The 18317-nt window shown below is 48.3% G+C and overlaps 1 protein-coding gene across 15 annotated transcripts in view; it reads left to right on the plus strand.

Annotated features, from left to right (window-relative positions):
* The window catches only part of SLC2A9 (solute carrier family 2 member 9), a 260925-nt gene that overhangs the window by 222779 nt on the left and 19829 nt on the right, over window positions 1-18317 (plus strand). For all 15 annotated transcript variants that reach the window (XM_040625291.1, XM_040625294.1, XM_040625290.1 and 12 more), the window contains one exon: window positions 17623-17750. In XM_040625291.1, coding sequence (XP_040481225.1) covers window positions 17623-17750 — 128 coding nt within the window. The remainder of the gene's footprint in view (window positions 1-17622; window positions 17751-18317) is intronic.

Consider the following 18317-nt stretch of genomic DNA (forward strand, 5'->3'; position numbering starts at 1 on the left):
AGACTTGGATGCTAAGAAGGAAGCAGCCCTCTGAGAACCTAGGAGAAGAATGTGCAAAGGTCCTGAGGCAGGAACGCGCTTGAAAGGGTCAAAGGAAGGCTGGAGTATTGTTAGCAAAGGGAAGGAGATGAGTTAGAGAGATAGCAGGGGCCCACTAAGGGGGAAGCTCACAACTGCTAAAGATTGGGATTTTCTTTTCTATTTTTTTCTTTTTTCATTCAAGTATAATTAACATACAGTGTTAATTAGTTTTGGTGTACAATATTATGATTCAACAATTCTGTAAATTCCTCAGTGCTCATCTATTTTTTCTTTTTTTCATTCAAGTATAATTAACACACGAGTGTTAATTAGTTTTAGTGTACAATATTATGATTCAACAATTCTGTAAATTCCTCAGTGCTCATCAAGATAAGAGTAATTTTTCATCCCATCACCTACACCACCATCCCCCACCCACCGCCCTCTAAGAACTACCAGTGTGTTCTCTGTATTTTAGAGTCTGTTTGTTTTGTTAGACGTGTCTCTCTTTTATTTTCTTTGTTCTTTTGTTTTGGTTCTTAAATTCCACATATGAATGAGATCATATGGTATTTGTCTTTCTCCGTGATGACCTTGTTTAGCATTATACTCTCTCGGTCCATCCATGTCATTCAAATGGCAAGATTTTTTTTTTTAAGATTTTTATTTATTTGATGGAGAGAGAGAGAGCCAGCGAGAGAGGGAACACAGCAGGGGAGTGGGAGAGAAGAAGCAGGCTCCCAGAGGAGGAGCCTGATGTGGGACTCGATCCCAGAACGCCAGGATCACGGCCCAGGCTGAAAGGCAGGCGCTAACGACAGGCCACCCAGGCGCCCTGAGATTTCATGTTTTTATAGCTGAGTAATATTATAGTATCTATCAATACATCCAATCTATTCATCTGTCGACATCTTCGGGTGCTTCCGTATCAGCTACTGTAAATAATGCTGCAGTGAGCCTGTATCCACTTCAATTAGTGTTTTTGTTTTCTTTTGGGTAAATGCCTAGTAGAGCAATTATTGGATTATATGGTGGTTTTATTTTAAATTTTGAGGACCCTCCATCCTGTTTTCCACAGTGGCTGCACCAATTTACATTCCCACCAACAGCACACGAGGGTTGTCCTTTCTCCATATCCTCGCCACACTTTTATTTCTTGTCTTTGTGATACTAGCATTCTGACAGGTCAAGGTACTATCCTACCGTGGTTTGATTTGCATTTCCCTGATGATGAGTGATGTTGAACATCTTTTTCATGTGTCTGTTGGCCATCTGTAGTGTGTTTGGAAAAAATGTCTGTTCAGGTCCTCTGTCCATTTTTAAATTAGATTACTTGGGTTTTTTTTGTTTTTTTTTTTTTTATGTTGAGTTGTATAAGTTCTTATATTTTGGATATTTAACCCTTATCAGATCTATCATTTGCAAATATCTTCTTATGTTCAGTGGATTGCCTTTCTGTTTTGTTGACAGTTACCTTCACTGGGTAGAAGGGTTTTTGGTGTAGTTCAATAGCTTAATTTTGCTTTTGTTTCCCTTGCTAGAGGAAACATATCTAGAAAAATGTTTCTACAGCTGATGTCAGAGAAATTACTGCCTGTGTTTTCCTCTAGGAATTTTATGGTTTCAAGTCTCACATTTAGATCTTGGAAGCCTGAGGATCTTGAAGCTTCTATGGTGCACCCGCCAGCCTCAGAGGGGGGCTCCCAAAGGGAGAAGTGAGGTCTGAGCTAGGCTTCAGAGATGATCAGACTCAGATTTGAGCTCTTTCTTTCTCGATGGAGTGAGTTCCCATCATTTGGGTGTACAAGGAAGCTTGTTGATAGGATTCCATGGAAGGGAGCCAGGTTGACCTGAGTCCAGCCCAGCTGGAAGGGTGAGAGCCCAAGAAGGGACAACATGATTCCTCATGAGGCAAAATGAGCGAGGGGCCTGGGAAGCGGTTCAAGCCAGTCCTGTTTGGGAAACACGGGGTTCCAGTTCCTCTTTCCCTGTTTCTCACCTACTCATTTGTCTTGGCTCAGTCATTTGCTTGTTTCTAGATACTGCCCTGCATTTGTTATGTGATGGTTCACTCACTGCCCCCCTTCACTGAACACTCCCTCCCAAGCACCTTTCCTGGGCCTGTCGCTTCACTGCTCCCAGATCCATGGGAATGCCAGGTAGCATCCTCAGTGCGAGGGGCTGCAGGCACACAAGGAAGGTGCCAGCGGCCTGGCAGGCAGGGGACAGAGTAGTGTGACGTGCAGCGAATCTGGAAGGGTGAGAAGTTTTCTAGCAGACAGGGGGCAAAGGGGGAGAAGGCCGGGTACCCCACAGGAGACCGCCAGGGACGGGCCAGCTCACCAAGCGCTTCAGGTTCTCCTCCTTTGCTGCTGTCTTGGCTACTCTGGCCCTTTCCCAAAAGGCTGGAACTTCACGGGGCAGGAGGAACCCAGGCTGTGGAAGTGGGCTGGCCAGGAGCGCATGGGCCGGCTCACAGGAGGGGTTTCTGCCCCCACCCTCCGAGGACCAGGCGAGCAGAGCCAGAGCAGAGGCCTGCGTCAGCAGCCAAGCAGGGGAATGCGGCTGGGACCACTGGTTCCGGGGAGCTTTGAGCTCAGCGTTAATGTCTGCCAGGAGCTGAGGGCAGTACAGACTTGAGGAAGACATGTGGAAAGGCAAAATAAGCTCATCCCACTTAACGGAGAAACTCCTAAGAAAAGGCCAGGAAAGTAGCAAGGCCTGATGAGGTTGACATGCAGGAGCACTTAAACATGGCCGCATGACACATATTCCGTGCTCTCCTGGGCCTATTTCCATCATCTGAATGTGGGCTTCTGTTTTTAAAGCCAGGACAAGGTGGTCACTCAGATGCCCCAGGAGTCTCGATTATGAAGTCAGTAGTTCAGAAAAGGGCAGGCTGGTGTGGCCTCAGTCTCAGGCAGAGCAGGACTTTAAAAAACTAGGATGGTTTCTCTGAAAGGACCTTCACGCAAGGACTCAAGGAAAGCAGCTTATTTGAAGGGGATGATCCCAGGTGACACGAGGGAGGAGAAGCATGTAAGGTGGGGAAGGAAAGGGAGATGAAGGAAGGGGTTTACAGATCAAGTCACTGCCTTGGGCGAGCAGAGCAGAATCCAGCCAGGGAACTCTGAACACCTGTAGGAGTACGTGTGTCAGAGTCACTCTGATCCCAAAGACGTATTTACACCAGTCCCTCCGGTCAGCCGATGGGGAGGACGAGGTGTCACTCTCAGCCCTGCAGCTCGGGTGGAAAGGCAGACCAAAGCCCATCGCTGGCGTGCAGGAAGGCAGGGGACATGGGGCCAGCGCTGAGATGCAGAAAGCCGATGGGATAGAGAAGGACCACCACCCCATCTGCTTGGGCATTCGAGGTCTCGAGCCAGAGAACACCATGCACCACGGGATTTGAGATACCGTGTGCCCAGAGCCGTGGCTCCTTCAGAGCTGTAGACCCAGTGCCCAGCCCTGCACCCAGCACCCTGCAGGAACTCAGGAATTTGTGTTCACTGAATGAATAAACAAACCAGTCCATTCTGCAGCTGGGAACTAAGACCCAGGCTGAGAGTGTGCCTCAGTTACAAGTGTCCCCCAGGTCCTGGACCGTATGCCAAGCTGCACTTAACTGCAGCACCCATGCCGGAGACCCCTCCTTAGCCACTCACCCACGCTTGTCTGTCTCAACACCCCTAGCCCTAAACAAGGAAGAATGTTAAAGCTTAAAGCCTGCCACGGAGAACTTACCACCAAGCCCCTGACCTCCCGTTCACCGGAATATAAACTCCTGACCACACCTAACAGGTCATCAGAGTGTGGTTAGCCCACCCAACAGAACACCTCACTGTGGGTTTGTCCCGACAGATTTCAGTTGTCTTTTCTGACCTGCTAATTAGCTGTCCTCCTCATTAGGATGTGGCAGCTCCTCATTTTAATAAATGCAGAATCAGGCTGGCTTTACAGGGCCCATTTGTTCCTAAGACTCTTCAAAAACATTCTCTCCTCCAGAAACTCAAGAGTGGATGTTTTCAAACCTAAGAATTTGACTTCAAAGCCGGGATTAGAGAAATGCCACTGGAATAAAGTGTCTGTGCTAACTGGAAGTCAAGAGGGGACTTGTTTATGTTCCTGTGTGGTGGAATTTGGGAAGGAATTTAATGACCTCGCGGGGTTGATCCCATGCAACGCAAGACAGAATCACAGAGGGCAACTGTTGAGACTGAGAGGCACCACATGCTTTATTGCGAACATTTGCCTGGTTTTCTCATGTTCTTGCTACCTCTCTAACCAGTGTCCCTGTCCACCTTCACTCTCCCTCCTGCGACCCGGCTCCACTCTGTGCAGGGACCGCTCTCGGGCGGACAGCCTCATCTGCCTCCCTCCTGCTAAAACCTCATGCCTATAAACTCCGGCCCCCAAAGGGCAGCGCCGATGCCTGGAGTCCGCCCAGCTCTGTGTAATTCCTGTGTGGACACGCCTCTGCTGCCCCAGACAGACACCCTCTAAACCCTCTCCGTTGTTCTGCCCCTCCCCCACCAGTTCCTTGACCATGTAATGAGTTTCTGCTCTTAGAAGACCTGTTCAATGATCATTATTTCCTGTTTCTTCCTCCATCCATCCATCCATCCAACAAACATCTATTAAAGGGACTTTTGCTATGGGGAAAGTGACAGCAGAAGAAACACACTACCTGCCCCAAGAGCATGATAAATAAGCAAAGAATAAAGAAATAAAAAGATAAGGAAGCTAGCATCCATGGAAGGCATAGGTGGGATAGGGACCTCTCCTTCTATCTAATTAGACACACTCCAGTCTCATTCCCCCTCCTGGAGAAGCCTCCCATGTGGGTGAGACCGTGGGTCAGGACCTTGGCTGGTTATCTGCCTGGGCTGTAGTTAGGCTGGCGGGAAGGGAAGGGCGCCACAGCTTACATGTCATGTACTGAGGGCCCAGCCCGTGCTGAGTGAGTTGCCCATATCCTGTGTGCCCTGAAGTCCCTCCGACCCTGGGTGCATTGCCAGTGGTGGGCACCATCTGAGCAGGACAGGGTGAGGAATTCCCAAGGAGAGCAATGCACACAGCAGACAGCTAGCTGGGGAGCCTGAAACAGGAGTCCCGCTTCTCCTCTCCTGCTTCGGTCCTCCTACATGGAAGGTGGGGGTGGGGCCTGATGTTGCAGCATCTCTGAATGCAAAAGGAGCAAACTGCTTTTGCTCCCTCAGTTCTCAGACCAGGGACTCCTGACGACTCGTAATTTTTCCTTGCCCAAGATCAACAATGTCTGATGCCATCTTCATATTTTTATCACTCCTTTCTAAAATAATTTAAAACCCCAAGCGGGCAAACTTTTCAGCATTCTGGCCCATAGTCAATACTCAGCGAGCATCTAAGTGACTGTGTGGACGGGAAGAAGGGCAGCTGTAACAGCTGACAGGACTGAGCCTCTACAACATGTTCCACATGACTGTGTGAGCAGGGGAAGAAGGGCAGCTGTAACAGCTGACAGGACTGAGCCTCACAACATGTTCCACATGACTGTGTGACGGAAAAGAAGGGCAGCTGTAAAGCTGACAGGACTGGGCCTCTAAACATGTTCCACATGACTGTGATCGGGAAGAAGGGCAGCTGTAACAGCTGACAGGACTGAGCCTCTACAACATGTTTCCACATGACTGTGTGATGGGAAGAAGGGCAGCTGTAACAGCTGACAGGACTGGCCTCTACAACATGTTCCACATGACTGTGTGACGGGAAGAAGGGCAGCTGTAACAGCTGACGGACTGGAGCCTCTACATGTTCCACTGACTGTGTGCGGGAAGAAGGGCAGCTGTAACAGCTGACAGGACTGGAGCCTCTACAACATGTTCCACATGACTGTGTGACGGGAAGAAGAAGGCAGCTGTAACAGCTGACAGGACTGAGCCTCTACAACATGTTCCACATGACTGTGTGATGGGAAGAAGGGCAGCTGTAACAGCTGACAGGACTGAGCCTCTACAACATGTTCCACATGACTGTGTGACAGGAAGAAGGGCAGCTGCTAACAGCTGATAGGACTGGGCCTCTACAACATGTTCCACATGACTGTGTGCGAGGAAGAAGGGCAGCTGTAACAGCTGACAGGACTGGAGCCTCTACACATGTTCCACATGACTGTGTGACGGGAAGAAGGGCAGCTGTAACAGCTGACAGGACTGAGCCTCTACAACATGTTCCACATGACTGTGTGACGGGAAGAAGGGCAGCTGTAACAGCTGACAGGACTGGAGCCTGTACAACAATGTTCCACATGACTGTGTGATGGGAAGAAGAAGGCAACAGCTGACAGGACTGGAGCCTCTACAACATGTTCCACATGACTGTGTGCAGGGAAGAAGGGCAGCTGTAACAGCTGATAGGACTGAGCCTCTACAACATTTTTCCCACATGACTGTGTGACGGGAAGAAGGACAGCTGTAACAGCTGACAGGACTGAGCCTCTACCATGTTCCAATGACTGTGACGGGAGAGAGGGCAGCTGTAACAGCTGACAGGACTGAGCCTCTACAACATGTTCCACATGACTGTGTGACGGGAAGAAGGGCAGCTGTAACAGCTGATGGGACTGAGCCATACAACATGTTCCACATGTGTGTGATGGGAAGGGCGACTGTAACAGCTGACAGGACTGAGCCTCTACAACATGTTCCACATGACTGTGTGGCAGGAAGAAGGGCAGCTGTAACAGCTGACGGGACTGAGCCTCTACAACATGTTCCACATGACTGTGACGGGGAAGAAGGGCAGCTGTAACAGCTGATGGGACTGGGCCTGTACAACATGTTCCACATGACTGTGTGATGGGAAGAAGGGCAGCTGTAACAGCTGATGGGACTGGGCCTCTACAACATGTTCCACATGACTGTGTGATGGGAAGAAGGGCAGCTGTAACAGCTGACGGGACTGAGCCTCTACAACATGTTCCCGACTGTGTGATGGGAAGAAGGGCAGCTGTAACAGCTGATGGGACTGAGCCTCTACAACATGTTCCACATGACTGTGTGATGGGAAGAAGGGCAGCTGTAACAGCTGAAGCGGGACTGAGCCTCTACAACATGTTCCACATGACTGTGTGACGGGAAGAAGGACAGCTGTAACAGCTGAAAGGACTGAGCCTCTACAACATGTTCCCACGGTGTTGAAGCACTCTCATTGGATCCCCAAAACTGTGCTAAGAGGTAGGAGCTGTCCTCATTTTTATAGATGAGAAAAATTGAGAGCCATCAATATGACTTGTCTGTGCACACAGTCTGTAAGTGAAGAGTTTATCTGACTCCAAAGCCAGTGCTCCTGGACACCAGCATGGCTGCCCCATCGTGTGTGACGTACCACACGCCAAGTGCATCACGACAGCCACTTTCTGAGATGCTAAGTACTCGTCAAGGCCCAGTATAAGTGGGGAAACTGAGGCTTGCAGAAGGACCAAAGCCTCCCACCTTATCGGCCACAGAGCCAGAAGTGCCCACTGAGTGTCAGGATGTGACAAGCCTGTGCAAGGGTCCCCAGGGAGCACCTGCCACATCTTCCATCCTTCCTTACCTGGGAAGCACGCAGAAAGAGATGGGCACCCCTTCTGAGAGGGTCAGACCTGCCTTTTCCCCATTTGGCTGAACAGGCATCCTCCAAGGCGATGAGCTTCCGAGCAGACCACCACCCTCCAGCGCTGCTCCCTTCCCGCACGAGTGCATTCTGGGACCAGCTCCCTGCGAGCTACAGGTGTGGTGTGCCATCTGGCTGCTGATAAACTCCTGGTTGTGTAGTAAAAGAAGCCTGCCTGGGAAGCGGTGTAATTGCCCTTTCGCCGAGTGTCTCCAAGGAGAATAGGCAGGGAGAGGGTCTTTATCTGAACCAGAAGCTCTTGGTGACAGCTTGTGGCGCCTTCAGCACGTCATTCTGCTTCTCCATGGCCTCGCTTCCCTCACCCAAATGGGTATTAGATACCTGTCTCCCGGGCGCCTGGGTGGCACAGCGGTTACAGCGTCTGCCCGGCTCAGGGCGTGATCCCGTTACGGGATCGAGTCCCATCCAGGCTCTGCTATGAGCCTGCTTCTTCCTCCCACTCCCTACTTGTGTTCCCTCTCTCGCTGGCTATCTCTATTCTCTATCGAATAAATAAATAAAATCTTTAAAAAAAAAAAAAAAAAAGAATACCTGTCTCCCAAGGTAGTTATGTGAACTAGGCACGCAGACTCGTAGATTCTGAAAATGCCCAGCACAGGGCTTGGAGCTAAATGTTGGATAAAAATGGATGGATGAACAGCCAAAAAGACTGATAAAGTGAGATAAACACAGCAAAATATCCATGAAGAATTTTCAAAATTATTACATTAAATTGAAAAAAATTAAAGGTATTTTTAAAAGTGGTGCTTGAGGGAAAACATGTTTAAAGATTAAGTAACATATGGGCACACCTGAGAGATTATTAAGGGGATTTAAAAGCCCTTATTAAAGGACTTTTAAAACTGATGGTAATGGCTCCATTAAAAGAATGTAATAATATGAATTACAGAAAAGTTTGGACAGTTGCCCTTTATTTCTTTTATACAAAAATGAAATACAATTTGATATTTACGAGACCTACTAGCAAGAGCTAAAAATAGAGGAGGAGGGTGGGAGGGGGAGGGACTGCGGCCACGTGCAGGGGCTCCAGAAGCAGAAATGACAGAGCTGTCTGCTGGAGTGCTGCAGGCCCACATCGCTAAGCGCGTTCATGGATTAAAACAATGCCAAAGAGGTAGGAAAAACCGCTGTCTTCATTCTGAGATGGGTTTTCCACAGTTTCCCGAGGCCCCCAGTTGGATCAAGTCCTGCTGGCCCACAGAGGTAACTTGCTGATAGCCCACCCTCTCTTGAAGTCCTTCAGTTAACCACACCTCCACCAGCATTTCCTAGGATCGAGCTCACACACAAACTACATGGTGGGGTCTGCTTCTGGGGAAGCCAGAATAAGCTAGCCAAATAAAATAACAAGTAAGAACCAGGTAAGATAACAAGGTCTGTTGGCCAGAGACAGAATCACCTGGGGCTGGCTTGCAAAGTCTAAGCTACACCACACTACCAGGCAGCAGTATGAGTCGCTTGATGTGAAGAGAGACCCCGTGCGAGCTACACTGGGTGTCAAGTAGACACAGTAGCATGAATCACTGTCACCTTTTTATCCTCTTGAGCTGGAAGGTGCAGTCAAAGAAGGCAGAGATTTTGGGGTACCCTGAGTGGCTCAGTTGGTTGAGTGTCTGACTCTTGATTTCGGCTTAGGTCATGATGTTAGGGTTGCAGGATGGAGCCTCATGTTGGGCTCACGCTCAGCAGGGAGTCTCTGTCTCTCCCCTCCCTCTGTCCCTCCCCTGCTCATGTTCTCTCTCTCTTCCCTCAAATAAAGGGACACCTGGGTGGCTCAGTCCAGTTAAACATCTGACTTCATAGTCCTGATCTCAGGAGTCCTGGTGGAGCCCCAAGTCAGGATCCCGCCCAGGCAGGAGTCTGCTTGTCCCTCTGCCCCTCCCCACCCTACTTGTACACACACTCTCTCTCTCTCAAATAAATAAAATTTTAAAAAAATTTTAAATAAATCTTTAAAAAAATTTTTTTAATAATAATTTATTATGTTAGTCACCATACAGTACATCCCTAGTTTTTGATGTAAAGTTCCATGGTTCATTACTTGTGTATAATACCCAGTGCACCATGCAATACGTGCCCTCCTTAATATCCATCACCAGCCTATCCCATCCCCCACAGCCCTCAGTTTGTTTCCTAGAGTCCATAGTCTCTAAGTGGTTCATTCCCCTTCTGTTTACCCCCCCTTCTTCTTCCCTTTCTTCTCCTACTGATCTTCCTAGTTCTTATGTTCCATAAATGAGTGAAACCATATGATAATTGTCCTTCTCTGCTTGACTTATTTCACTTAGCATTATCTCCTCCAGTCCCGCCATGTTGCAGCAAATGTTGAGAAATCATTCTTTTTGATGGCTGAGTAATAGTCCATTGTATATATGGACCACATCTTCTTAATCCAGTCATCTGTTGAAGGGCATCTCGGCTCCTTCCACAATTTAGCTATTGTGGACAATGCTGCTATGAACATTGGGGTGCATATGGCCCTTCTCTTCACTACGTCTGTATCTTTGGGGTAAATACCCAGCAGTGCAATTGCTGGATCATAGGGTAGCTCAATTTTTAACTTTTTAAGGGACCTCCACACTGTTTTCCAGAGTGGCTGTACCAACTTGCATTCCCACCTACAATGTAGGAGAGATCCCCTTTCTCCACATCCTCTCCAACATTTGTTGTTTCCTGCCTTGTTGATTTTTGCCATTCTAACTAGTGTAAGGTGGTATCTCAATGTGGTTTTGATTTGAATTTCCCTGATGGCTAATGATTTTGAACATTTTTTCATGTGTCTGTTAGCCATTTGTATGTCTTCATTGGAAAAGTGTCTGTTCATATCTTCTGCCCATTTTTCAATTTATTTGTTTCTTGTGTATTGAGTTTGAGAAGTTCTTTGTAGATCTTGGATACCAGTCTTTTATCTGTAGCGTCATTTGCAAATATCTTCTCCCATTCCATGGGCTGCCTCTTAGTTTTTTTGACTGTTTCCTTGGCTGTGCAGAAGCTTTTTATCTTGATGAAGTCCCACAAGTTCATTTTTTCTTTTGTTTCTCTTGCCTTTGGAGATGTGTCATGAAAAAAGTTGCTGTGGCCGATGTCGTAGAGGTTGCTGCCTATGTTCTCCTCTTGGATTCTGATGGATTATTTAAAAGAAGGCAGGATTTCAAGTCCGAAGATCCACTTTTGTGTCCTAACTCTTTTGTGGGGCGACCCGATTGGGTGGAGACTGGCGGTGCAGGCAGTGAAAGGATTCACCCAAGGCAGAGCAAAAGAGAAGTTTATTGAATGCACTGCAAGGGAGCAGTGGGCAAGACAGCAGAGGAGAGACTGTCTGCTACGAGGGGTGGAGGGAACTATAGTGTTGGGGGGAGTGAGGAGGTATGGGAATGTATGGAATTTTCCTTTCTTGGTACCTGTGCCCATTTCTAAGTAGCCCGTTGGTCAGCTAGGGCCTGTGGCTGTTTTGAGGCCGGTCGTTTAGTGCACCCACTTGCATTCACCCAGGGGTCACTGCGGGCCCTTGTGCCTTGGTCAGATTTCCATTGCTCAAGCCTGTTGTCTGAAAGTGCCTCTGTGTCTTCCACTTCCAAGTGGGACCAGTAACTTCAGCCCTTCATCTTCTAGGGTCTCGGTTTCCTAATCTGTAGTGATAATTCGTAACTCAGAGTTTGGTCATGAAGAAAGATCCAGTGAGATACGGCATGCAAAATCTTTTTGTAAACAATAAGATCTACAAATAAAGGGCCCCAGCCAGAGATTTTGGAAGAGAATTTGGAGTGATTGTTCAAAATCCTTTACAAGAAGGGATTTTTTCAACTGCTCTTTAATTTTGAAGCACATTATTTTAAAATGAGCAGCAACTGCACACCTACTGCAGAAATACCAATACCTTACCTCCAGAAAACAGTTACCAAGGGACCTTGGGTAAATGGGGTCATGTGTAGCCTTATTACAGAATTTTTCTCCCACAAATACCTAACAAATGAGCTTTAAAAAAAAGTTAGGGGCACCTGGGTGGCTCAGTTGGTTAAGTGTCTGCCTTCAGCTCAGGTCCTGATCTCAGGGTCCTGAAGATGGAGCCTCACATCTGTCCAGGGTCCGTGCTCAGCGGGGAGTCTGCTTCTCCCTCTCCCCATGCCCCTCCCCCTGCTCATGCTCTCTTTCTTGCTCTCTCTCAAATAAATAAAATCTTTAAAAAAAAAAAAAGTTCAAGAAAAGCAACAACCAGGGGCGCCTGGGTGGCGCAGTCGTTAAGCGTCTGCTTTCGGCTCTGGGCGTGATCCCGGCGTTATGGGATCGAGCCCCATATCGGGCTCCTCTGCTGGGAGCCTGCTTCTTCCTCTCCCACTCCCCCTGCTTGTGTTCCCTCTCTCGCTGGCTGTCTCTCTCTGTGTCAAATAAATAAATAAAATCTTTAAAAAAAAAAAAGCAACAAACAAATCTTTACACAGGAAAAAAAAAATTGGCCAGCAGTGACCAATGGAGGCTATTCTAGCATAGTACATTCTGTCTCCACCTTTCAGAAACGGCACTGACGAGGGAAGGGGATTCAAAAACCTCTAAGAACTCTTACTAACATCCCTGATTTGTGGGGAAAATAAGAGTGAGGAGGTGAGTCAGCAATCCTGAGAAAACCTTCTCCCACAGCAGCCCCCCAAAAGGCTTCTCACTTTCCAAGACTTTATCCTAATTTGAGGAGAGCAGTTGAAGCCCACGGAAGCTGAGTGTGTTCCTGACCTCTTAGAATGGGTTCCGGTGCACGTCACTTGAAGTCTCAGAGGAGAGAACAGAACCCAGATGCTCCAGAAAGGGCTGCTGGCAGCCCCCGCCACATTTTCTCTACTCCCCACCCCCAGTGTTGCCCTCCATTCGTGGAAAAGTACTGGAAGACAATACTAATGCCTCAAACTGTGATTTGAAAAACAACCTGGAAGAAGATAAGAAAAGGTGTCAAGGATGAATCACCATATCAGAGCAGGTGGGAATCTGGATGGAGGAACTCACTCTATGTATAAACAGACAAAGAGCGGTGGCATAGGGAGTGTGCCAACATAGGACAAGAAGAAGGAAGAAGGGACAAGGGACAGGGAAGAGAAAAAAGGGAGAGATTGCCCAGAGTAAAATCTGTGCAGAAACAGGAGGATAAAGTCATTCAGCTGACAAAAGATATGGAAGAGGGACAAAATAGTTTCAACATAAGGATAATAACCATCTCTGGAGTAAAGCGTCCAACAGGCAGAACAGAAGAGGATTTCAAGTCTAAAGTGGGAAGAAAATGAAGAGTAGATCTGTACTTGAGAGGGACACGCTGTGCTCTAAGAAAGACTGTTACAGGGAGACCGACACCAGACACATCATAGTTAGTGAATGGTTAAGTTAATAACTTCAAGCATAAGGAAAGATTTCTTCAGGGCTTTAGGTGAAAAAAGCCAGTCATCTAAAGGAGAAATATTAGGGGCGCCTGGGTGGTGCAGTCATTAAGCGTCTGCCTTCGGCTCAGGGCATGATCCCGGCGTTATGGGATCGAGCCTCGCATCGGGCTCCTCCACTGGGAGCCTGCTTCTTCCTCTCCCACTGCCCCTGCTTGTGTTCCCTGGCTGTCTCACTGGCTGTCTCTCTCTCTGTCAAATAAATAAATAAAAACCTTTAAAAAAAATAAAATAAAAAAAATTTAAAAAATAAAGGAGAAATATTAGAGTAGCTCTAGGCTTCATAATAGCAACATTCAACATCAATGCCAAGGACCAAAATATAAGTGGAGATCATCTCTGGATGGAAAGTTTAGGGACAACTTTTGTTTCCTTTCATGCTTTTCTATATTGTATGCTTTCTTTAATTGTTATAGATGGGTAAATATTACTCACGACAATCAGAAAAATATAGTAACACCATTTTCATTTTGAAAAACAACACAAAAATAAAGGACCTACCAGAAATCCATTCTATTTCCATATCAAACCCCATTCTTTCTCATTTTACCCTGGATTAAAGAAACGGACAGTGAGAGGCTCTTAGGAAACCAGGCTCTCAATGCCTGAAGATAAAAGAGAAATGAATTCCAGGGTTTGGGAGAGCATTCAGATAAAACCAGGAAGACTGCTAAGTTCCCTTCCCATAGTTGAACGATTGTAAGCATCTTAGTCTTCTTGCATCACAGTGGAGTCATTAAGACTCATCCTGGCAGCCACCCACCCTCGAGTTTGAGTCCCACTGGTGGTAGGATTTGAGGAAATTAGTTAACTTCTTAGGCCTCAGTTTTATACATTAAATGGGAAAAATAGTAGTCATAACTAGCACATAATCGTGGTAATTAAATAATGTATGTCAAGGGCTTTTTACAATGTGTGCCATGTAGTTAACTGTCACCGCCACCTGCAGCAGCACCATTGTCCTCTCTGTAAGCGTCATCACCCCCACCATCTTCATTTCTACCATCATCACCTTCATCATCATCATCACTAACATCATTATTGCCATTGTCACCATAATCTCTAATATCACCATTACTGTCATCTCCACCATCATCACCATTCTCACCATCATCACCACCCCCACCATCATCATTTCTACCATCTTCACCTTCATCATCATCATCACTAACATCATTATTGCCATTGTCACCATAATCTCTAATATCACCATCACTGTCATCTCCACCGTCATCACCATTCTCACCATCATCACCACCGCCATCTTCATCATCACCACCATCATCATCATCACCTTTCTCACCATCACCATCATTATCACCATCATCATCATCTCCTTTTACTAAGAGACCTTGGGCATGTCACTCCCCTTCTCTGAGCTTCAGCTAACTCATCATAAAATGTAGGATTTGAAATAATGCGACAAGAGGGTTTTATTTTTCTTTTATTACGTTCCGTTAGCCAGCATATCGTCCATCATTCGTTTTTGATGTAGTGTTCAATGATTCATAGTTGCGTATCACACCCAGTGCTCATCACAACATGTGCCCTCCTTAATGCCCATCAGCCAGTTACCCCCACCCCCCAACCCCCTCCCCGTGGCAGGAGAGTTTTAAATTGTTATTACAGAAGCTAGCACTTACTGAGTGCCTCTCCTGCAGACTTACACAGGAGTTCATTTAATCCTCACAAACACTCCTCTGGCAAGTCTCTACTGTCATCACTGCGCAGGTGAGAGGCCTTAATTCTAGAATGATTTGGTAGATGCAACACTAAAGCTGGTCTTACTGACAGCAGAGGCCAACCCCGAGCCCACTGTGTTTCGCCACCTCCTTTGGTTGTGAGGTTCGGGGGAGATCATGGAAATGAAAACCAATCAGAAAAACAGGCTGTGCAGGATTCTTCAGGTTTCTTGTATTTGCCCTCAGGGGTGGCCTGAAGGAAGAAGAGAGGAGACCCACTGAAAACATGCTGTGAACTCTGTCTTAATTGCTCCTCATGGATCCTGCAGACCTTTACTGAGCACCTACTATGCGTATCCTAGGTGCTGTGCTAGGAGTGAGGGTCACCACCAATAAGCAAGCCGTGGCCCGGCCCTGAAGAAGCAAAGAGACACGCAGGGAGACAGGTGCGTCAGCATTCTCAGCCCCACTGTAAGCTGACGTGCCAGCATCAGAAATGTTAACAGAGTTATCCACAGGTGCTTCCAAAACATGCCTAGGGAAGTCAGGGAAGGTGAAACACCAGCCTTCAACCCCGTCCAGACTTCACATCGCTGTGAACTGACCCCCAAGGACATGCTGCAAGGCTCACGGCGGCGTTAGCTGCAGGAGCAGCTGGGTGGGTGACGCAAACACTTTCAACAAGGCAGTATTATGCTCCCTACAGACCTAAAGGCTGGTTTTAGCACCTTTCAATGTGTAACCATTATTCTTGCATAGTTTGATAGATACATTTGAGATATGGAAAGCCTACTTTCTTCGTAGTTAACAGTGTATCAAATCTTTTCAAAATCAAATTTTGAGTGTCTAATTCAAGTAAGTAAACATCGATCAAGTATCTGTTCTCTGCCGAAGATACCAGACCAGTGGGCAGGCAGCCTGCCCTGGAGGGCTCATGGTCTAGTGGGGGTTGAAGGGACAGTCCATTAGGAGTCATTTTGATGTGTTGGAGTCCAAGGCTTGCTGGCGGAATAGAGGGGTGATAACAGTGACAGCTCTGGAGAGAGAGGTTTGAGTTGTCTTCGCTCTGTGACCTTGGGTTGCGTGGTTGAACTTGATGATGAGTGTTATGGTTGTGTGCAGTGCTCACAATGAAAGTTTTGCCTCCATGGGGTGGAGTCTGAATTCTGCCCCTTCCTTCCGTCCCCACTGGCACCATGCAAGCCATCTACACAAACCATGGCCTCCCTCCTGCACTGCCCGGCAGCCTCCTGCAGCCCCTCCTCCACACCAGTCCCCTCTCCAAGCAACAGTCATGTCTATGAAATGCAAGAGGATCACATCAGCCCCTCCTGAAAACCCCACGTTGGTTTTCTTCGATCGGTTTTCTCCAGTAGTAGATCTCTCCTTGATCTACAAGAGGCTGCTTGATTGGCCCTGCTTGCCCTTCCTGCTTCGTACTGTTCCTCCCGCCTCTCACTCAGCTGTCCAGAGTGGCCTCTGCTCTAGACCTTGACCCAATCCTTTTCACACTCCAGGGCCTCTGCCCTCCCATCCCTCCACCCGTCAGTCTTCCCCAAATCTTAGCAAGCTGTGTCTCCTCCTTCAGGTCACATCTCAGCCATCCCCTCCCGGTAGCCCTCCTTGGCCATTACGAACACAGGCTACAAACGCAGGCTCCCCCCATTGCTCACTGCATTCCCTCCATGCTTATCGCATGTCATAATTATTTATTCATTCATTCACTTTTTTTTTGATAAACAAGTCATCCTTTCCCCCCTATCAGATGAGGGGATCCCATGAGGGCAGGACATTGTCCCTACTGTCCACCACTGTGGCACCAGCCCCAGTGCAGTCAATAATCATGGTCAAACTGTTCAGTGTCTCCCTAGAGTTTGGTAAAGGTCCCTCGGGCATTCCCCTTCCACTACCCTTGTCTGTGGAATGCCAACGTAGAGATTCGATTGGCAGAGCGGGGACTCCGTTTAGGGGCAAACAGGCCCCCAGTGGTCATGCTGAGCCCCAGATCTGGGGTGTGGGCACAGGGCCCAACCCCAGGTCTCACTGATTTCCAGAAGAGGAGGGTGCAGACCTTGGAGACGCTCAGCTAAGCGTGGCACCCTGCGGACAACTGGAAGTGTGTGCAGGCAGTTTGGGTTGTCACAGCGACCAGGGGAGCTCTGGCCTCCTGGAGGTCAGGGGTGACAGACATCCTGCAATTGCACGGGACAGTCCTCAAAACAAAGAATTGTCCTCCCTTAATGCCAAAGACATTTCCCCTGAGTAACACTCCACTGCTGGGGTGACGAGTGGGGCCCACCACACATCCAGTCCCAGGGAGGTAAGGAGGACAAACCAATAGCCAGTTGGGTGGGGGCCTCCATCCTGTCAGGCAAGGATTAGCAGGGACACAGAGCTGCAATTTGGAGGTTGGAGTCCCAAGCCCGAGTTCTGGCTGTGCTACCGAGGAGCTGGGTAACTTGGGGGAGTCCAGGAACCTCTCTGGGCTTCAGTTCTCTTACACAGGTATGGTAGCCCGTACCTGCCTGACACACGGTATAAGAAAATGTCAGTTGCGTCGTAAATCAAGTTTGTGCGTACCGTACTCATGTTGTAGTGGGTTACAGCTTGATTCAGAAGGCATCTGGAGAGCCAGGAGGCTGCAGCACCTCTCGTTTGGATGGGCCAGGTCAGGGAAATGGTGGGTATACTTTAGGAGTGACGGGCTGACTCCAGCACCCCGTCCTGAAGCTGTCACTCACCCAGGCAGAGCGGCGCCTATGAAGAGGGCGCTACCCTGCCATTGGTGGCAGATGCTGGCGGCAGGACCTTAGCGCGATTCATCTGTGCCCTTGTCTGACTTGCAGGGGGCATCCCATTCATCCTGACCGGCGAGTTCTTCCAGCAGCCCCAGCGGCCGGCTGCCTTCGTCATTGCGGGCACCGTCAACTGGCTCTCCAACTTCGCGGTCGGCCTCCTCTTCCCGTTCATTCAGGTACGACAGACAAGGGGTCTCCTGCCCGTGGGAGGCCCTCTGATTTGGCAGCCCTCTGCGTGAGGGGTGGTTCGCAGGGCAGAGGCTGAGGCGCTCAACTGGAAACTCACACTGTTGGCCTCGGGAAGGCGGAGATGAATCCTCTCTCCCTCCTGCACCTTCCAGGAGCTGCCTCTAAACGCTAAGGGCTGCCTCAGAGGGAGCGGGCTTCCCGTCGCCAAGGGTCTGCAAGGAAACCTAGGTTAGAATCTCAAACGTGCACTTCGGCAAGGTGCTTGTCACAGTGTAGACAAGGTCTGTGTTATAGTTACAGTGCACGCTGCCGTGCATCTAACGTCCTCATCGTCGTCATCATCACCAAGCTGATGGGGTCACTGTCCCAAGGGTGACCATGGTGGATGGGAAAATGTGAACTCAGGAAATGGATACAAGTTCTTTGTGTGTAGGTCGAGAATCTATTCATTCACTCGCTCGTTTATTCAGCATGTATTTATTGAGCCCCTACTCTGTGCTGGGCACTGTTTCAGACAGTGGGGATAGAGTGGAAACAAAAACTTGTGCTCTCTG

Source organism: Ursus maritimus, unplaced genomic scaffold (assembly GCF_017311325.1).
Source record: "Ursus maritimus isolate PB19 unplaced genomic scaffold, ASM1731132v1 scaffold_8, whole genome shotgun sequence".
Lineage (NCBI taxonomy): Eukaryota > Metazoa > Chordata > Mammalia > Carnivora > Ursidae > Ursus > Ursus maritimus.